Source organism: Antennarius striatus, chromosome 1 (genome assembly GCF_040054535.1).
Source record: "Antennarius striatus isolate MH-2024 chromosome 1, ASM4005453v1, whole genome shotgun sequence".
NCBI lineage: Eukaryota > Metazoa > Chordata > Actinopteri > Lophiiformes > Antennariidae > Antennarius > Antennarius striatus.
The window spans coordinates 6,523,315-6,536,120 of record NC_090776.1 but is presented as its reverse complement, the minus strand read 5'-3'; the positions used below and the strand labels follow the sequence as shown (position 1 = coordinate 6,536,120).

Sequence of the window (12,806 nt, the reverse complement as noted above, 5' to 3'; positions counted from 1 at the left end):
GGAAAAGTAAAAATAGCAATAAAAATTTAATTAAAACTATAACAGTGTACACAGTGGGAATAAATAGAAGAATTCAAGACTGACAGTGAATTGAACTGATCACAAAATAAGTCTTTAAGCCATTCGTGTCATATGTTCTATGCCACCTCTTCCTTTCCTTCTCCTCCCATGCCCTCACCATATTCATGACAGTGAGGATGTATGTTGTGACATTGTCCCTGCCATGTTTCTCCAACATCTTCTTGTCTGCCACCACTAGGGTCTCCACATTCAGGCCTCCAGCATTGTTGGAGTTAATGGGCGATCTCTTTGCCCTCCCTTGTCCTTCTGTCTCAGTTGTCACATACTCATCAGGCATGATGAAAGTATCCTTAGAAGGAGGCTTGGGAATATCTACAAGAGGAAAAATTGAAGGATAAAAGTAAGGAAACATTTAGGTTAGATGAAGATAAAGACAGTGAGGGTGAAATGAAGGCACTGTATTTTCACTGATGAGAATGTATGCTCTGAAGTGGAAATGGCAAAAAAAATCACTACCCAAGCTCCTTTCCACCTCAAAATTAAGCTAAATACAGTACTACATTGAAGGTTTAACTGTGTACACAGGCTGCAGAGGTTCATGGTCAACTGTCCTTGCCTCCTGTTATGAAACGGTGATAATGAATTGAACTGAAAACTATACAATCACTTCTCTTCCTCACTGCAAATACACAAATGTCAGAAAGTGAGGAATAAGGAATATAAATAAGGTTCCTTACATACATTGCTTGCGGGGCCCACAGAAATGTTGCCTTTGCAGCTTTCCATGCTGGTGGTCATGCTGATGATGCTGATTGTGGTGAAGGTATGGCTGGTCAGGTCTGGTGGCAGATGTGCTAGTAGATCTTCTATGAACAATGTGCTCTGCTGAGCGTTTGTAGACCACATGTGGGTGGTGCCCTTCAGGGGCAGTGTAGTTGTGTCTTTCAGCCAGATATTGAGGTAGTGGAGCAATCAAATACTCCTCCTGAGACAAACGGATGAGGCCTGACTGCAAGATGGACACAACAACGGCAAGGACAATTAAAAAACACCTAACCTCAAATTGTACAGTTGTACAATGCATGAACAATATGCATCTTTTCATAATTGGTAAAATATAAAACAAGTCATTCTCTGTGTATTGAATCTTCACAGGTCAGGGTATTGCTGGTCAAAGCGTAGACCTTTCAATAATACAATCTTGAATACTACAAAAATATTGAATTGCAGGACCAACATTGCTTTCGATCCGACAACCTGCATGCTGCCATGTTCATGGTATTGGTTGTGTTGTAGATTACAAAGTCAACCAGTCACTGTATGTACCCTGTCTATATACATAGAGACAGCTGCAATAATGGTACAATACACGTGTGAAACAGCTCACATGCGAGGCAACATTTAGATATCCTTTCAGATTCCATAACGTTAACTTTCCAGCCTATCCTGATTTGCCACTTCAACTCTGATGGGATTTAAACATTATATAGATGCTATTTTACTAGTTTCACAATATTCCATTTCAATCACACACTTTTTCCATGCCCGTCTCAGTAAATTTCCACACACACACACACACACACACACAAACACACACACACACACACACACACACACACACACACACACACACACACACACACACACACACAGGACATAGGCGACGACTCAGTTCTTTATACACAGTACAGTATAAACCGGAACCAGAAACCACATTCCAACCAGAACCGGAAACCACATTCCAACGCCCACACAGAGAAGTAGGGGCGGCTAAACACTCGTCATGATCTACCGTATTGGCCCGAATATCAAATGGTGTTTTTTGCATTGAAATAAGACTGAAAAAGTCGTGGTCATCTTACATTAGGGGTCTAGACATTATACCCATTCACAACGCTAGATGGTGCCAGATATCTTTAAAGCGAATGATGAACTTAACTCCAAGGCCAAAGCGAACCCCTGTCACGAAGAAGAAAAATAAACAATAGCGGTAAGAATGAAAAGAAAAGAAAATAAGAGAAGAGAGGAAACAGAAAATGGAGAACTGTAGCGACAATCAGGGGAAAAGTGGGTCGAAGATCGGTCAGGTTAACCGTCAGCTGAGGAGAAGTTATGATGCAAACTTCAAGATGATGGTGATAAATGAGGCTGATTCTTCAAATAATTGCAATACAATCTAATATATTGAATATACTATTGTAATCATTTGTTTCAGATGTATTGTAATTATTTTTTGTACAAAAATTAAATTTGGTGTTCAAAAAGTATTTTTTTTCTAATTTGAGTCTTGAAAAAGAGGGGGTCATCTTATAATCAGGGTTCTTATATTCGGGCCAATACAGTAATTGGACCAGAAGACATCATATCATCTCATGCAAATTTCTTATCTGAATCGTTTTAAAAACACAGAGCAGAAAGAGATAGTGCAACCCTGTCTTCTACATCCTCCTCTCTCACATCAACTACCTTCATGTCCTCTTTCACTACATCCATAAACCTCCTCTTGGATCTTCCTCTAGGCCCCCTGCCTCACAGTTCAAAACTCAGCATCCTTCTACCAATACAGTGCCTTGCAAAAGTATTGCACCCCCAAGAACTTTTTGACATTTTTCCACATTTCAGGGTTCCAACTTAAAGATAACAAACTGATTTTTTTTTAAGAATCAACAACATGTGAGACCATAGTGAAGTGGAACCAAATTCATTCAACATTTTATATTGTGTTTACACATAAAAAACTGAAAAGTAGGATGTGCAAAAGTATTGCCCCCCTGTTCTCTCAACTCAGCTAACCAACTCCAGAAGTTCCCTGACAACTTCTGAATGATCCAATGTTGACCTAAATGACTAACAATGACAAACAGAGTGCACCTACATGTCATTTGGTATCAGTTTAAATGCAACTGCTGTGGGATGGTCTCAGAGGTCTGTGAAAGGAACACTGGAGAACAAACAACAACATGAAAAACCAAAGAACACACCAGGCAGGTCCGGGAAACAGTTGTATCCCATTCCTGCTTTGAACTTTTCCACAAGAATATTTCACAAGATTTAAACATCTGTGCGAGCAATAATATCAAAATGGAGAGAGCATAAAACCACTGCAAACCTACCAAGACCTGGCTGTCTCTCTAAACTTTCAGCCCAAACAATGGAGAAACTAAGCAGATAAGCAACCAAGAGGTCCATGATCACGCTGGATGACCTGCAGACATACACAGCTGAGGTGGGACAATCTGTCCATAAGACAAACTATTAGTCGTACTCCGCATAAATCTGGCCTTCATGGCAAGAAGAAAGCCATTTCTGAAAGAAAACCATAAAAAGCCCTGTTTAGAGTTTGCAAGAAGCAAATGGGAGACACAGATGACATGTGGAACAAGGTGGTCTGGTCAGAATAGACCACAATTTGACTTTTTGGGCTGAATGCGAAACGTTACGTTTGGCGCAAGAGTAACACTGCACGTCACCCTGAAAACACCATCTCCACTGTCAAACACGGTGATGGCAGCATTATAATCTGGGAATACTTTTCTTCAGCAGGGACTGGGAAGATCGTTAGAGTTGATGGGAAGACAGATGGAGCCAAATACAGGGCTATTCTGGCAGAAAATCTGTTGGAGTCTGCAAAAGGATGGGGCGGAGGTTCACCTTCCAACAGGACAACAACTCTAAACATAAAGCCAAAACTACAATGGGATGGTTTAAAACTAACCATATAAAGGTGTTAGAATGGCCAAACCAATGTCCAGACCTCAATCCAAAAGATCATCTGTGGAAAGATCTGAAAATTGCCGTGCACAAACGATCTCAATCAAACCTTAAGGAACTTGAGCTGTTTTGTAAGGAGGAATGGGAAAATATTTCTGTTATTAGATGTGCAAAACTTAGAGACATACCTAAAAAGACTTGCGGCTGTGATCGCAGCAAAAGGGGGTTGTACAAAGTATTAACTCAAAGGGGGCCGATACTTTTGCACGTCCTACTTTTCAGTTTTTTATTTCTAAACACAATATAAAATGTTGAATAAATTTGTTCCAATTCACAACTGGATCTCACATGTTGATTCTTAAAAAAATATTTTCAATTTGTTATCTTTAAGTTTGAAGCCTGAAATGTGACAAAATGTCAAAAAGTTCTTTGAGGCCAATACTTTCGCAAGGAACTGTATATTCACTAACTCTCCTCTCGACATGTCCAAACCATCTCAGTCTGGCCTCTCTGACTTTATCTCCAAAACCTCAAACATGTGCTGTCCCTCTGATGTACTCATTCAACATCACTTTTAGAGGTCCTAAGCTATGGAGTGAATTAAGCCCAACACTCCAACACCAATATCCTCCTTCTGTTTTCAAAAATTGTCTGATGAAATACCTTCTCTGTCTTCCTGATCTTTGCATTTGTTCTTCTAACAGATTTGTTAATCCATTTTTTGTACAGATTGTGCGTGATTTGTCTTTGCTGCCTTCTTCTTCTTGGAATCAACACGCAATTTTTTGTTGTTTTCTTCAGTTGATTGTTTAGCCTACATGTCTTGAATTTGATACAGGCAGGTGTGGAACTCTGTACAAGCCTAATAAGGCTTCATTCCCATCTTACACAGTTTTTGTACTCGTACAGAACATGTGCTAAACAAATAAAATTAAAAATAAAATTTAAAAAAATTCCTGATCCTATCCTTCCTGGTCAATCCCAGAGAGAACCTCAGCATCTTCATCTCTGCTACCTCCAGCTCTGTCTCCTGTCTTTTCCTCAGTGACACTGTCTCTAGACCAAACAACATCGCTGGTCTCACCTTTCATTTTAGCTGAATCTCGTCTATCACACATCACACCTGACACTTTTCTCCACCCATTCCATCCTATCCTGTACACACTTCTTCACCTCTTCTCCACACTCTCCATTGCTCTGGACTGCTGACCCTAAGTACCTAAAGTCCTCCACCTTCTTGATCTCTTCTCCCTGTAACCTCTTCCACTTGGGTCCCTCTCATTCACACACATGTACTCTCTCTTACTGCGGTTAACCTTCATTCCTCTCCTATCCAGGACAAACCTCCACCTCTCTAGCTTCTAATGGCAGTTTGTATGCCCCCTTCAGGGTGCACTGGGGCATCCGGCTGGGCTGTGCTCTGTCTGGGATGCTCTATGCACTCTCTCTGGAACCCCTCCTCTGTAAAATCCGCAAAAGCATCGACGGTTTGATTTTACCTGGTGTTAGAGAGAGCATTCTTTTATCTGCCTATGCTGATGATGTTGTTCTTATCAAAAACCAAAGGCATGTTGATGTTTTGGTGGGTTTGACAAACTCATTCAATGTTTTAACTGCTGCAAACGTAAATTGGAGCAAAAGTGAAGCCCTTGCTGTTGGTGAGTGGCATGGCAACCTCCCGGTTCTTCCTCAAAACTTGTGTTGGAAGACTGATGGTCTCAAATATCTCGGTGTGTACCTGGGAAATGAGACAACAACTAGGATGAACTAGGAGGGCGTCATTGAAAAAATAGAAGGGAAACTTAAAAAATCCACCTGGCTAGTAGAACAGTCACGTTCAGATTACAGTTTATCCAGCGGTTTCTTACTGGACCAGCGGATCTGACGTGGAGAGAGGTGGCCAGCTGCATATTAAAACGTGTGAGTAACTTGGACCTGGATGCTGCACTGTTTTCAATGGACTCCAAGTTTCTAAAGTTAAATGGTTTGCCTCAATTTTATCATGGTGTCTTTAAGTCATGGGCCCTATTTAAAAGCAGCCCAGGAAAAAGCTCTGACTCTCTGTTCTGGTTACTGAAGGAACCACTAGGGCATGGAGCCAGGCTGGATGTCTGCAGTGGAGCCACACCTGGGCTGTCTGCAGCACTTTGCAGAACCAGGACCATGACCCTCCAGCAGCTGGACAACGCCAGGCCAGTGTCGGCGGATGCCCAGGCTGTGAGCTCCCTGCTGAACATCCAGTCCACCAGGGTGGCTCAGAGGGTGCTACAACTGTGGAGGCAAAGACTCTCCGGGAAGGAGAGAAGCCTCCTCCTGGACTATAGTACAGGGACTGTGCCGGACAGCAAAGATCCTTTCCCTGAGGTCCACATCAGTCCCCTGTTTGGAGAACTGCAGGGTCCTCTCCTCGGAGATGAACGAGAAATCAACTTGCACACGGCCAACAAAAAAATACTGTACAGACAATGTGTAAAAGTAATCAACAAGAAAGGCCTGTGTGACAGACCACCCACTACCTGGGCAAACAGGATGACGGGAAATGGACCTGACCCACTTCTATACAAACCTCCCCTCAAGAAAAAAACAGCCGACCTCCAGTGGAGAATTTTACATGGTGCCATCGGTTCCAATGCTTTTATCTCTGTTTTTAACCCTGCTGTGTCCAGCCAGTGTCCCTTCTGCCCCCTTCATGAGACAGTCTTTCATGCTTTTAGTGAGTGTGGGAGACTTGCAGTGCTCTTCACTCTTCTAACGAATGTTTTTAATCTGTTCAGTGAAAATTTTAGTATCAAGAAATTCATCTACGGTGCTGGGTACAATAAATCGAATCAAAGAAAGTGGCAGCTTTTAAATTTTATCTCTGGAGAGGCAAAACTCGCAATTTATGTGACCACGAAGAGGAGAATTGAAAATAATACTGTTCAAGAAGCAGCTCCTGTTTTTTTGCTGTAACATCAGATATCGCTTAAAACTCGAATTTGGTTTTTATAAAACGATAAAAGACCTAAATAACTTTAGCAACATCTGGTGTCACAAAAATGTCCCATGCACTTTAGTTGATGATCAACTCAATTTTGCAAACTTCCTGATATAACGCACTAATTTTTAAATTGTATTTCCTTTCATTTATTGGTTTTTAGTGTTTTTGAAGCATTTAGTTCTTTCATCTAATGAGAAATTGTAAAATGTTCTGAATGTGATTGAAGTTTTTTGCAAAATAATCTTCTTCTTCTGAAGCACTTTAGTGCTTTCATCTAATGTAAAATAGTAAAATGTTTGAATGTGATTAATCAAAAAATTAAAAAAAACAACTCCTCTACCTCTTCCCTGCTCTCATTACAGATAACAATGTCATCTGCAAACATCATGGTCCATGGAGATTCCTGTCTAACCTCGTCTGTCAGCCTGTCCATCACCATAGCAAAGAAAATGGGGCTCAGAGCTGATCCCTGATGCAGTCCCACCTTCACCTTGAACTCCTCTGTCACACCTACAAGCACACCTCACCACTGTCTTACAGTCCTCATACATGTCCTGCACCTCTCTAACATACTTCTCTGCCACTCCAGATTTCATCATATAATACCACAGTTCCTCTTTGGGAATCCTGTCATAAGATTTCTCCAGATCTACAAAAACACAATGCAGCTCCCTCTGGCCTTCACTGTACTTCTCTATCAAAATCCTCAAAGCAAATACTGCATCTGTAGTACTCTTTTTTGGCATGAAACCATACTGCTGCTCAAAAATGCTCCCTTATGCCCTTAGTCGAGCTTCCACTACTTTTTCCCATAACTTCATTGTATGGCTCATCAGCTTTATTTCTCTGTAGATTCCACAACTCTGCACATCTTCCTTTTTCTTAAAAATGGGCACCAGCACACTTCTCCTCCATTCCTCAGGCATCTTCTCACTATCTAAGATCTTGTTGAACAACCCAGTCAGAAACTACTACCACCTCTCCCAGACACTTCCATACCTCCACAGGTATATCATCAAGACTGAGTGCCTTTCCACTCTTCATCCTCTTCAATGCCCTCCTCACGTCATCCTGACTAATCTTTGATGCTTCCTGGTCCACAACAGTCACCTCTTCTAGTCTTTGTTCTCTCTCATTTCCTTCATTCATCAACTCTTTGAAGTACTCTTTTCATCTTCCCATCACACTACTGGCACCTGTCAATAAACGTCCATCCCTATCCTTAAGAGCCTGTCTAGATTCCTTTCTAAATGTCATTAAACACTTCTTTTTTCAGCTTACACCGTTTATTCCTCTGCTATGCCTTTGCCCTCTTCATCTTCCTCACCACCAGAATCATCCTACACACCACCATCCTATGCTACACTCTTGCCTACCACTACTTTACAGTCACTGAAATCCTTCAGATTACACCGTTTACACAAGATGTAGTCTAACTGTGTGCTCCTACCTCCACTCTCATAGGTCACCCTGTGTTCCTGCCTGTTCTGGAAGAAAGTATTCACTATAGCAGTTTCCATCCTTTTTGCAATGTCAACAACCATTTGTCCTTCTGAATTTCTCTTCTGGATACCAAACTTGCCCATCACCTCCTCATCACCTATTTCCTGCATCAACATGTCCATTGAGTCTGCACCAATGATAACTCTCACTTCTACATATGCTAAGAATGACTACTCAGAATAGCAACATCTGAGAAGACAGTGAAAATCAGATACATGGGGTAAAATGTTATGCAAGCTTGCCAAAATAAAAAATAAAAAACTAAACTCCAGCCAAATAAGCAAATTAAACTATTGATATATTGAACAAATGGTCTGTAAATCTGATTGAAGATCTGACGAGACCGTTTTTTTGATCCCAGAAAAAACGAGCTCACAAATAATAAATTAAATAAAAATAAAGATGAGGCTTTTAAAACAAGTCAAGGAGAGGAAGGTCATCAAACTACTACTGAGTGTGGGGGAAGTGATAAACGGGAGATCTGCTGTGTGGTACTTGAGCGTCATGTGATTGACGATGACGTGTTTTGTACCACCTGGCGTCTAGCTTGAGATCCTGTGTCTCCCCATCGTGTGGGCATCTAGCTTGAGATCCAATGGGATCTATGAGCTCTTGTGTGATCTCTGCACTGTATTTATGCTGTTAGGTTTTGTTGTGTTTGTCTATACAGTCGTGTTTATATGTCTCTTTTCCTTATCCCAACAACATATCCCTTTATTTAGTGTGAATACTGTGTTGTCTAACTGTGATAGATGTATTCTTGTGCATTCTTGTGTAACGCATGCCGTATGACTGTACGTGTACTTAACAGAGGTAAATAATTTCCCTGTAGGATTATTAAAGTATTCTTTAGTTATTCATGTCTTAAAACAGATTTTGAGAAGAGTGAAATTGTAAAAAATAGAAGATTATTTGAAATTAACCCGGGGTGTGATTCAAAATTGTGTTTCCGTCGAATTGTTTAGAAAAGAGCAGAACACATCCCCATGTCCTGTGTGTGGTTTTGTGGTGGCAGGGGATGGGCCCTCCCACGGCAGCCAGAACCTATGAACAAGGATAATAGTTTTACTTATGATAGGGAGGTTATCCATTTTGAAAACAAGAGTAACATTCCATTCGAGAACAGGACAATTCAAAGTAGACAGAGGAGAGAGAGAGAGAGAGAGAGAGAGAGAGAGAGAGATGTTGCCACTTCTGTGAGAAATACCAAAAGAAATTTATGATTTAGAAACTGACTTATGAAAAATACACTTGCAATTCACTCAAGCTCATCTGTGTCTTAGCCTGAGGTGACAACATGGTCACACCTGAACTCATACACCACGATCCTTGAGGACAGTCCAGTTTCACAGATGCTATTGGCATCCCATGTGGAGTTCCATTTGAGTATAAATTGACAAATCAAATTGCAGGTGAGAATGAATGGTGCATTGAGTCAGCAGTACACCCTCGTGACGAAGGGCAGGAAGAAGATACCCGCCACACATGCGCAGTGGTAAGTCTTATCGTCAGATGCCCCTGAGAAGTGATCGGCAAGATAATTTGAGAGAATATAAACCGTTACTGATGTCAAAGGCATTACAAAAAATTACTGCCCCTATTTCAGGGAGCGGATCAATGGATTGTACACATGTTAGCCATAACCTCAGGCCAAAATTTAGCAGTAGGAAATGTGTTGCAATTGTTAGGTCCTGCACTAACCCATGTGAAAGTTTCAGCTGTCAGAACCGCAGCGGGTCTGAATGGTGTGGGGGCAGAGAGACCGTTCGGACCATTCACCAGAGCCTTGTTTAACGTGCTGAGAGACGAGTATCCTACACCCCGTGGGAACCCCCGTACCTCGTCCCCATGGGATGGTAAGGAGGAACCACTGGTGTATCACGGCAACTGCCTGGCCAAATGGTCAGCAGCAACGGGAAGGACGAGGAAGAGGTGGAAGCTATAGTGGCAGCAGACCGTACTCGGGTATTCAGCCTGGAAGTTTCATTTGTGGCGATCTTAATCATTGAGCTCGCCGCTGCACTTAGACTCGACCCAGACAGGGTCCACCACAAGGGTACGGTCCACCAGCACCTCGAGGCAGAGGATTTCCACCTGCTCCAGGACGTGGAAGAGGGGGCATCTATCCATGGGCACCAAACAGCCCACCGGCCAAGGGGACCGCCTGGACCACAGCAGCATGGTCAATACTACACTGGTGGAACAGTGCCACCGGGGGATGAGGACCCCTACTGGACAGCCTAGGGATGCCTCGGCAGCCCCAGAAGCAACAGAACGGCGGGACCAATGCTTCCTATGACTGTGTTCGATAAGACTGTCACTGGGCTGGTAGACACTGGAGCCACGTATTCCACTTTCAATACACCTATGCCTCAGTCAATGCAGTGAAGCTGGACACAATGGACAGTGACTGATGTGACCAGTTCCAACCTCACTCACTGCTGACATCTACTGAGCAGAGGTTCAACCAGAGACACCCTCTGCTCACCCTGGCATGTGTTCTGTGTATGCCATGTGGACGCCTTGAATTCAGTCCCGCACCTGACCTGCCTCCTATCGATCTTCTACATTACACACTGTTTTATGATAGGGACCATGATGAAACATACAAAGATAGGTTGAGATCACACATAGACGAAATTTGGCAGCTACATTCCAAGCGCATTTACATCTCAAGTGAAGGCATTGCGGCACGCACAATTTTGACACACAAACAGAACACATTGTTTCAAATGGGAAGCACATCAGTTCCCCACATTTCATTGGTTGTGTCTTCAGGGCACGAGTCTAGAGAACTCATGACCCATGGTCAAATGCTTAGTTAGCCGTACCGATTGACAGGATTCACAAATTCCACAAGTTCAATTTTCACCATCAACTATACTATACAGAATTTTAGGTTCCATCACTGATACAGCTACACTGCAACATCACCTCGTTTCACGCAAACATTGTTGAGACTTAATCGATCATGAGGATAGCCAGGTAATGTTAGATTCTATCCCTGAAGGGGTATGGTCTACAGGTCCATTTGATGTAGGGCATTGTAAAGATAACCCTGCCGTTGTACTAAACATTTCTGATGCACAAGTTGTTTGCAGACAACAGTATCCAAGGCTGGAAGCAACAAACAAAGGGATGGAGAGTACACTATGTGGACTGTGGGATGCTGGTGTTCTGGAAGAATCAGATTCATCTTGGTCAACACCATTGAGGCCAGTTCAAAAAGCAGACGGAGTAAGTTATCGAATGGCCCATGATATCAGAGCCATAAATGATTTAACGCTATCTCCAGTTCTACCTGTACCTGATCCATATAGGGTATTGACGTCACTCTCACCTCAATTCAAATGGTTTACAGTTGTGGACTTGGCAAATGCTTCCTTTTGCTTTCCTCTACATCCAATTTTCAGAAAATACTTTGTGTTTTGGTATCATGGAGCTGCAATACACTAGACTCTTGCCAGGATTTAAGAACAGCCCTGGAATTTTCAATCAAGCTTTGAAAACAATGTTGCCTGACATGTAGTTATCAGAAAGTTTCGTGTTAGTACAATAAGTGTATGATCTCTTATTGGCATGTGAGACACCGGAAATTTGTTTAGAAGCCACGGAGTGTTTATTGAGGAAATTGTTCTCATGTGGTTTTAAAGTGTCCAAAAAGAAATTACAGTGTTGCTGGAAGTCAGTTGCTTTCCTGGGACGTGTTGTGTCAGCACACGGCTCGGCAGTGTCCACGTGTCATTGCTCTGCTGTCCTCAACCATCCGAGGCCTGAAGCAGGAAAAGACATGCTAGCATTTTTGGGTTTGTGCAATTACAGTAGCCACAACATCCATTGTTTTGTAGACGGCGGCTGCTTCAGCCACCCCCAATTCAGGCTCTGTGTTTCATCTGGATGTCTCTATCTCAGATGGTGTCACTAATGGCGTTCTGTATCAGAAGGTTGAAGGAGAAAGACAAATGTTGGATGTATTGTAGTGTTCATCTTCACCCAATTGAGAGTTGACAACCGCTTTGCGCTGGATATGCGGCAGGCCTTGCTACATTGATAACCAAAACAGCACACATAGTCCGAGGACACCCACTTATCATTCTCACAGAACATTCAGGCACATCTTTTGTTGCGTCTCAGGCCTTCACCATTTCTACTTTGCCACAAACTACATTATCTAAGATTCTTCAAGCCCCTAGCATCAAGTACATCCATTCCGGCGTCAACATGGCGGACCATATCAGTACTTCAGGGACATCACATGAATGCGTTTTTCTGGTTCAGAGTAGCCTCAAACCTCACCTAGATATGCAAACCACACTACTGTCTATGGAACTAATTCTTTTTTCAGATGGTTGTTTTTTCAGACACACTGACGTCTCGAAGGCAACAGCAGCTGTCATCCAATACAACCCCTTGACTGGTGACTTTGACCTGACCTCCACCGCTCAAATGACGGACAACCCCTCAGCCCAAGGTGTTGAGGTTTTGGCTTTGTGTTTGGCCCTAGAGGCAGGTGATGGACAAGACTTGATGGTATATTTAGACTCAGCCTACATGGTTGGTGCGTCAGTCTTGAATCTACAGGAATGGAAGT

At 42.5% G+C, this 12,806-nt stretch overlaps 1 protein-coding gene across 4 annotated transcripts in view; it reads right to left on the bottom strand.

Annotated features, from left to right (window-relative positions):
- adamts18 (ADAM metallopeptidase with thrombospondin type 1 motif, 18) overlaps window positions 1–12,806 on the bottom strand; it is a 149,408-nt gene that overhangs the window by 96,081 nt on the left and 40,521 nt on the right. For 3 of the 4 annotated variants that reach the window (XM_068311285.1, XM_068311293.1, XM_068311301.1), the window contains exons 4-5: window positions 763–1,030; window positions 179–393 (exon numbers count right to left, since the gene is read on the bottom strand). In XM_068311285.1, the coding sequence (XP_068167386.1) occupies window positions 179–393; window positions 763–1,030 (483 nt within the window). Of the gene's footprint in view, window positions 1–178; window positions 394–758; window positions 1,031–12,806 lie in introns of all 4 variants that reach the window. The other variant, XM_068311310.1, reaches the window with a different exon arrangement.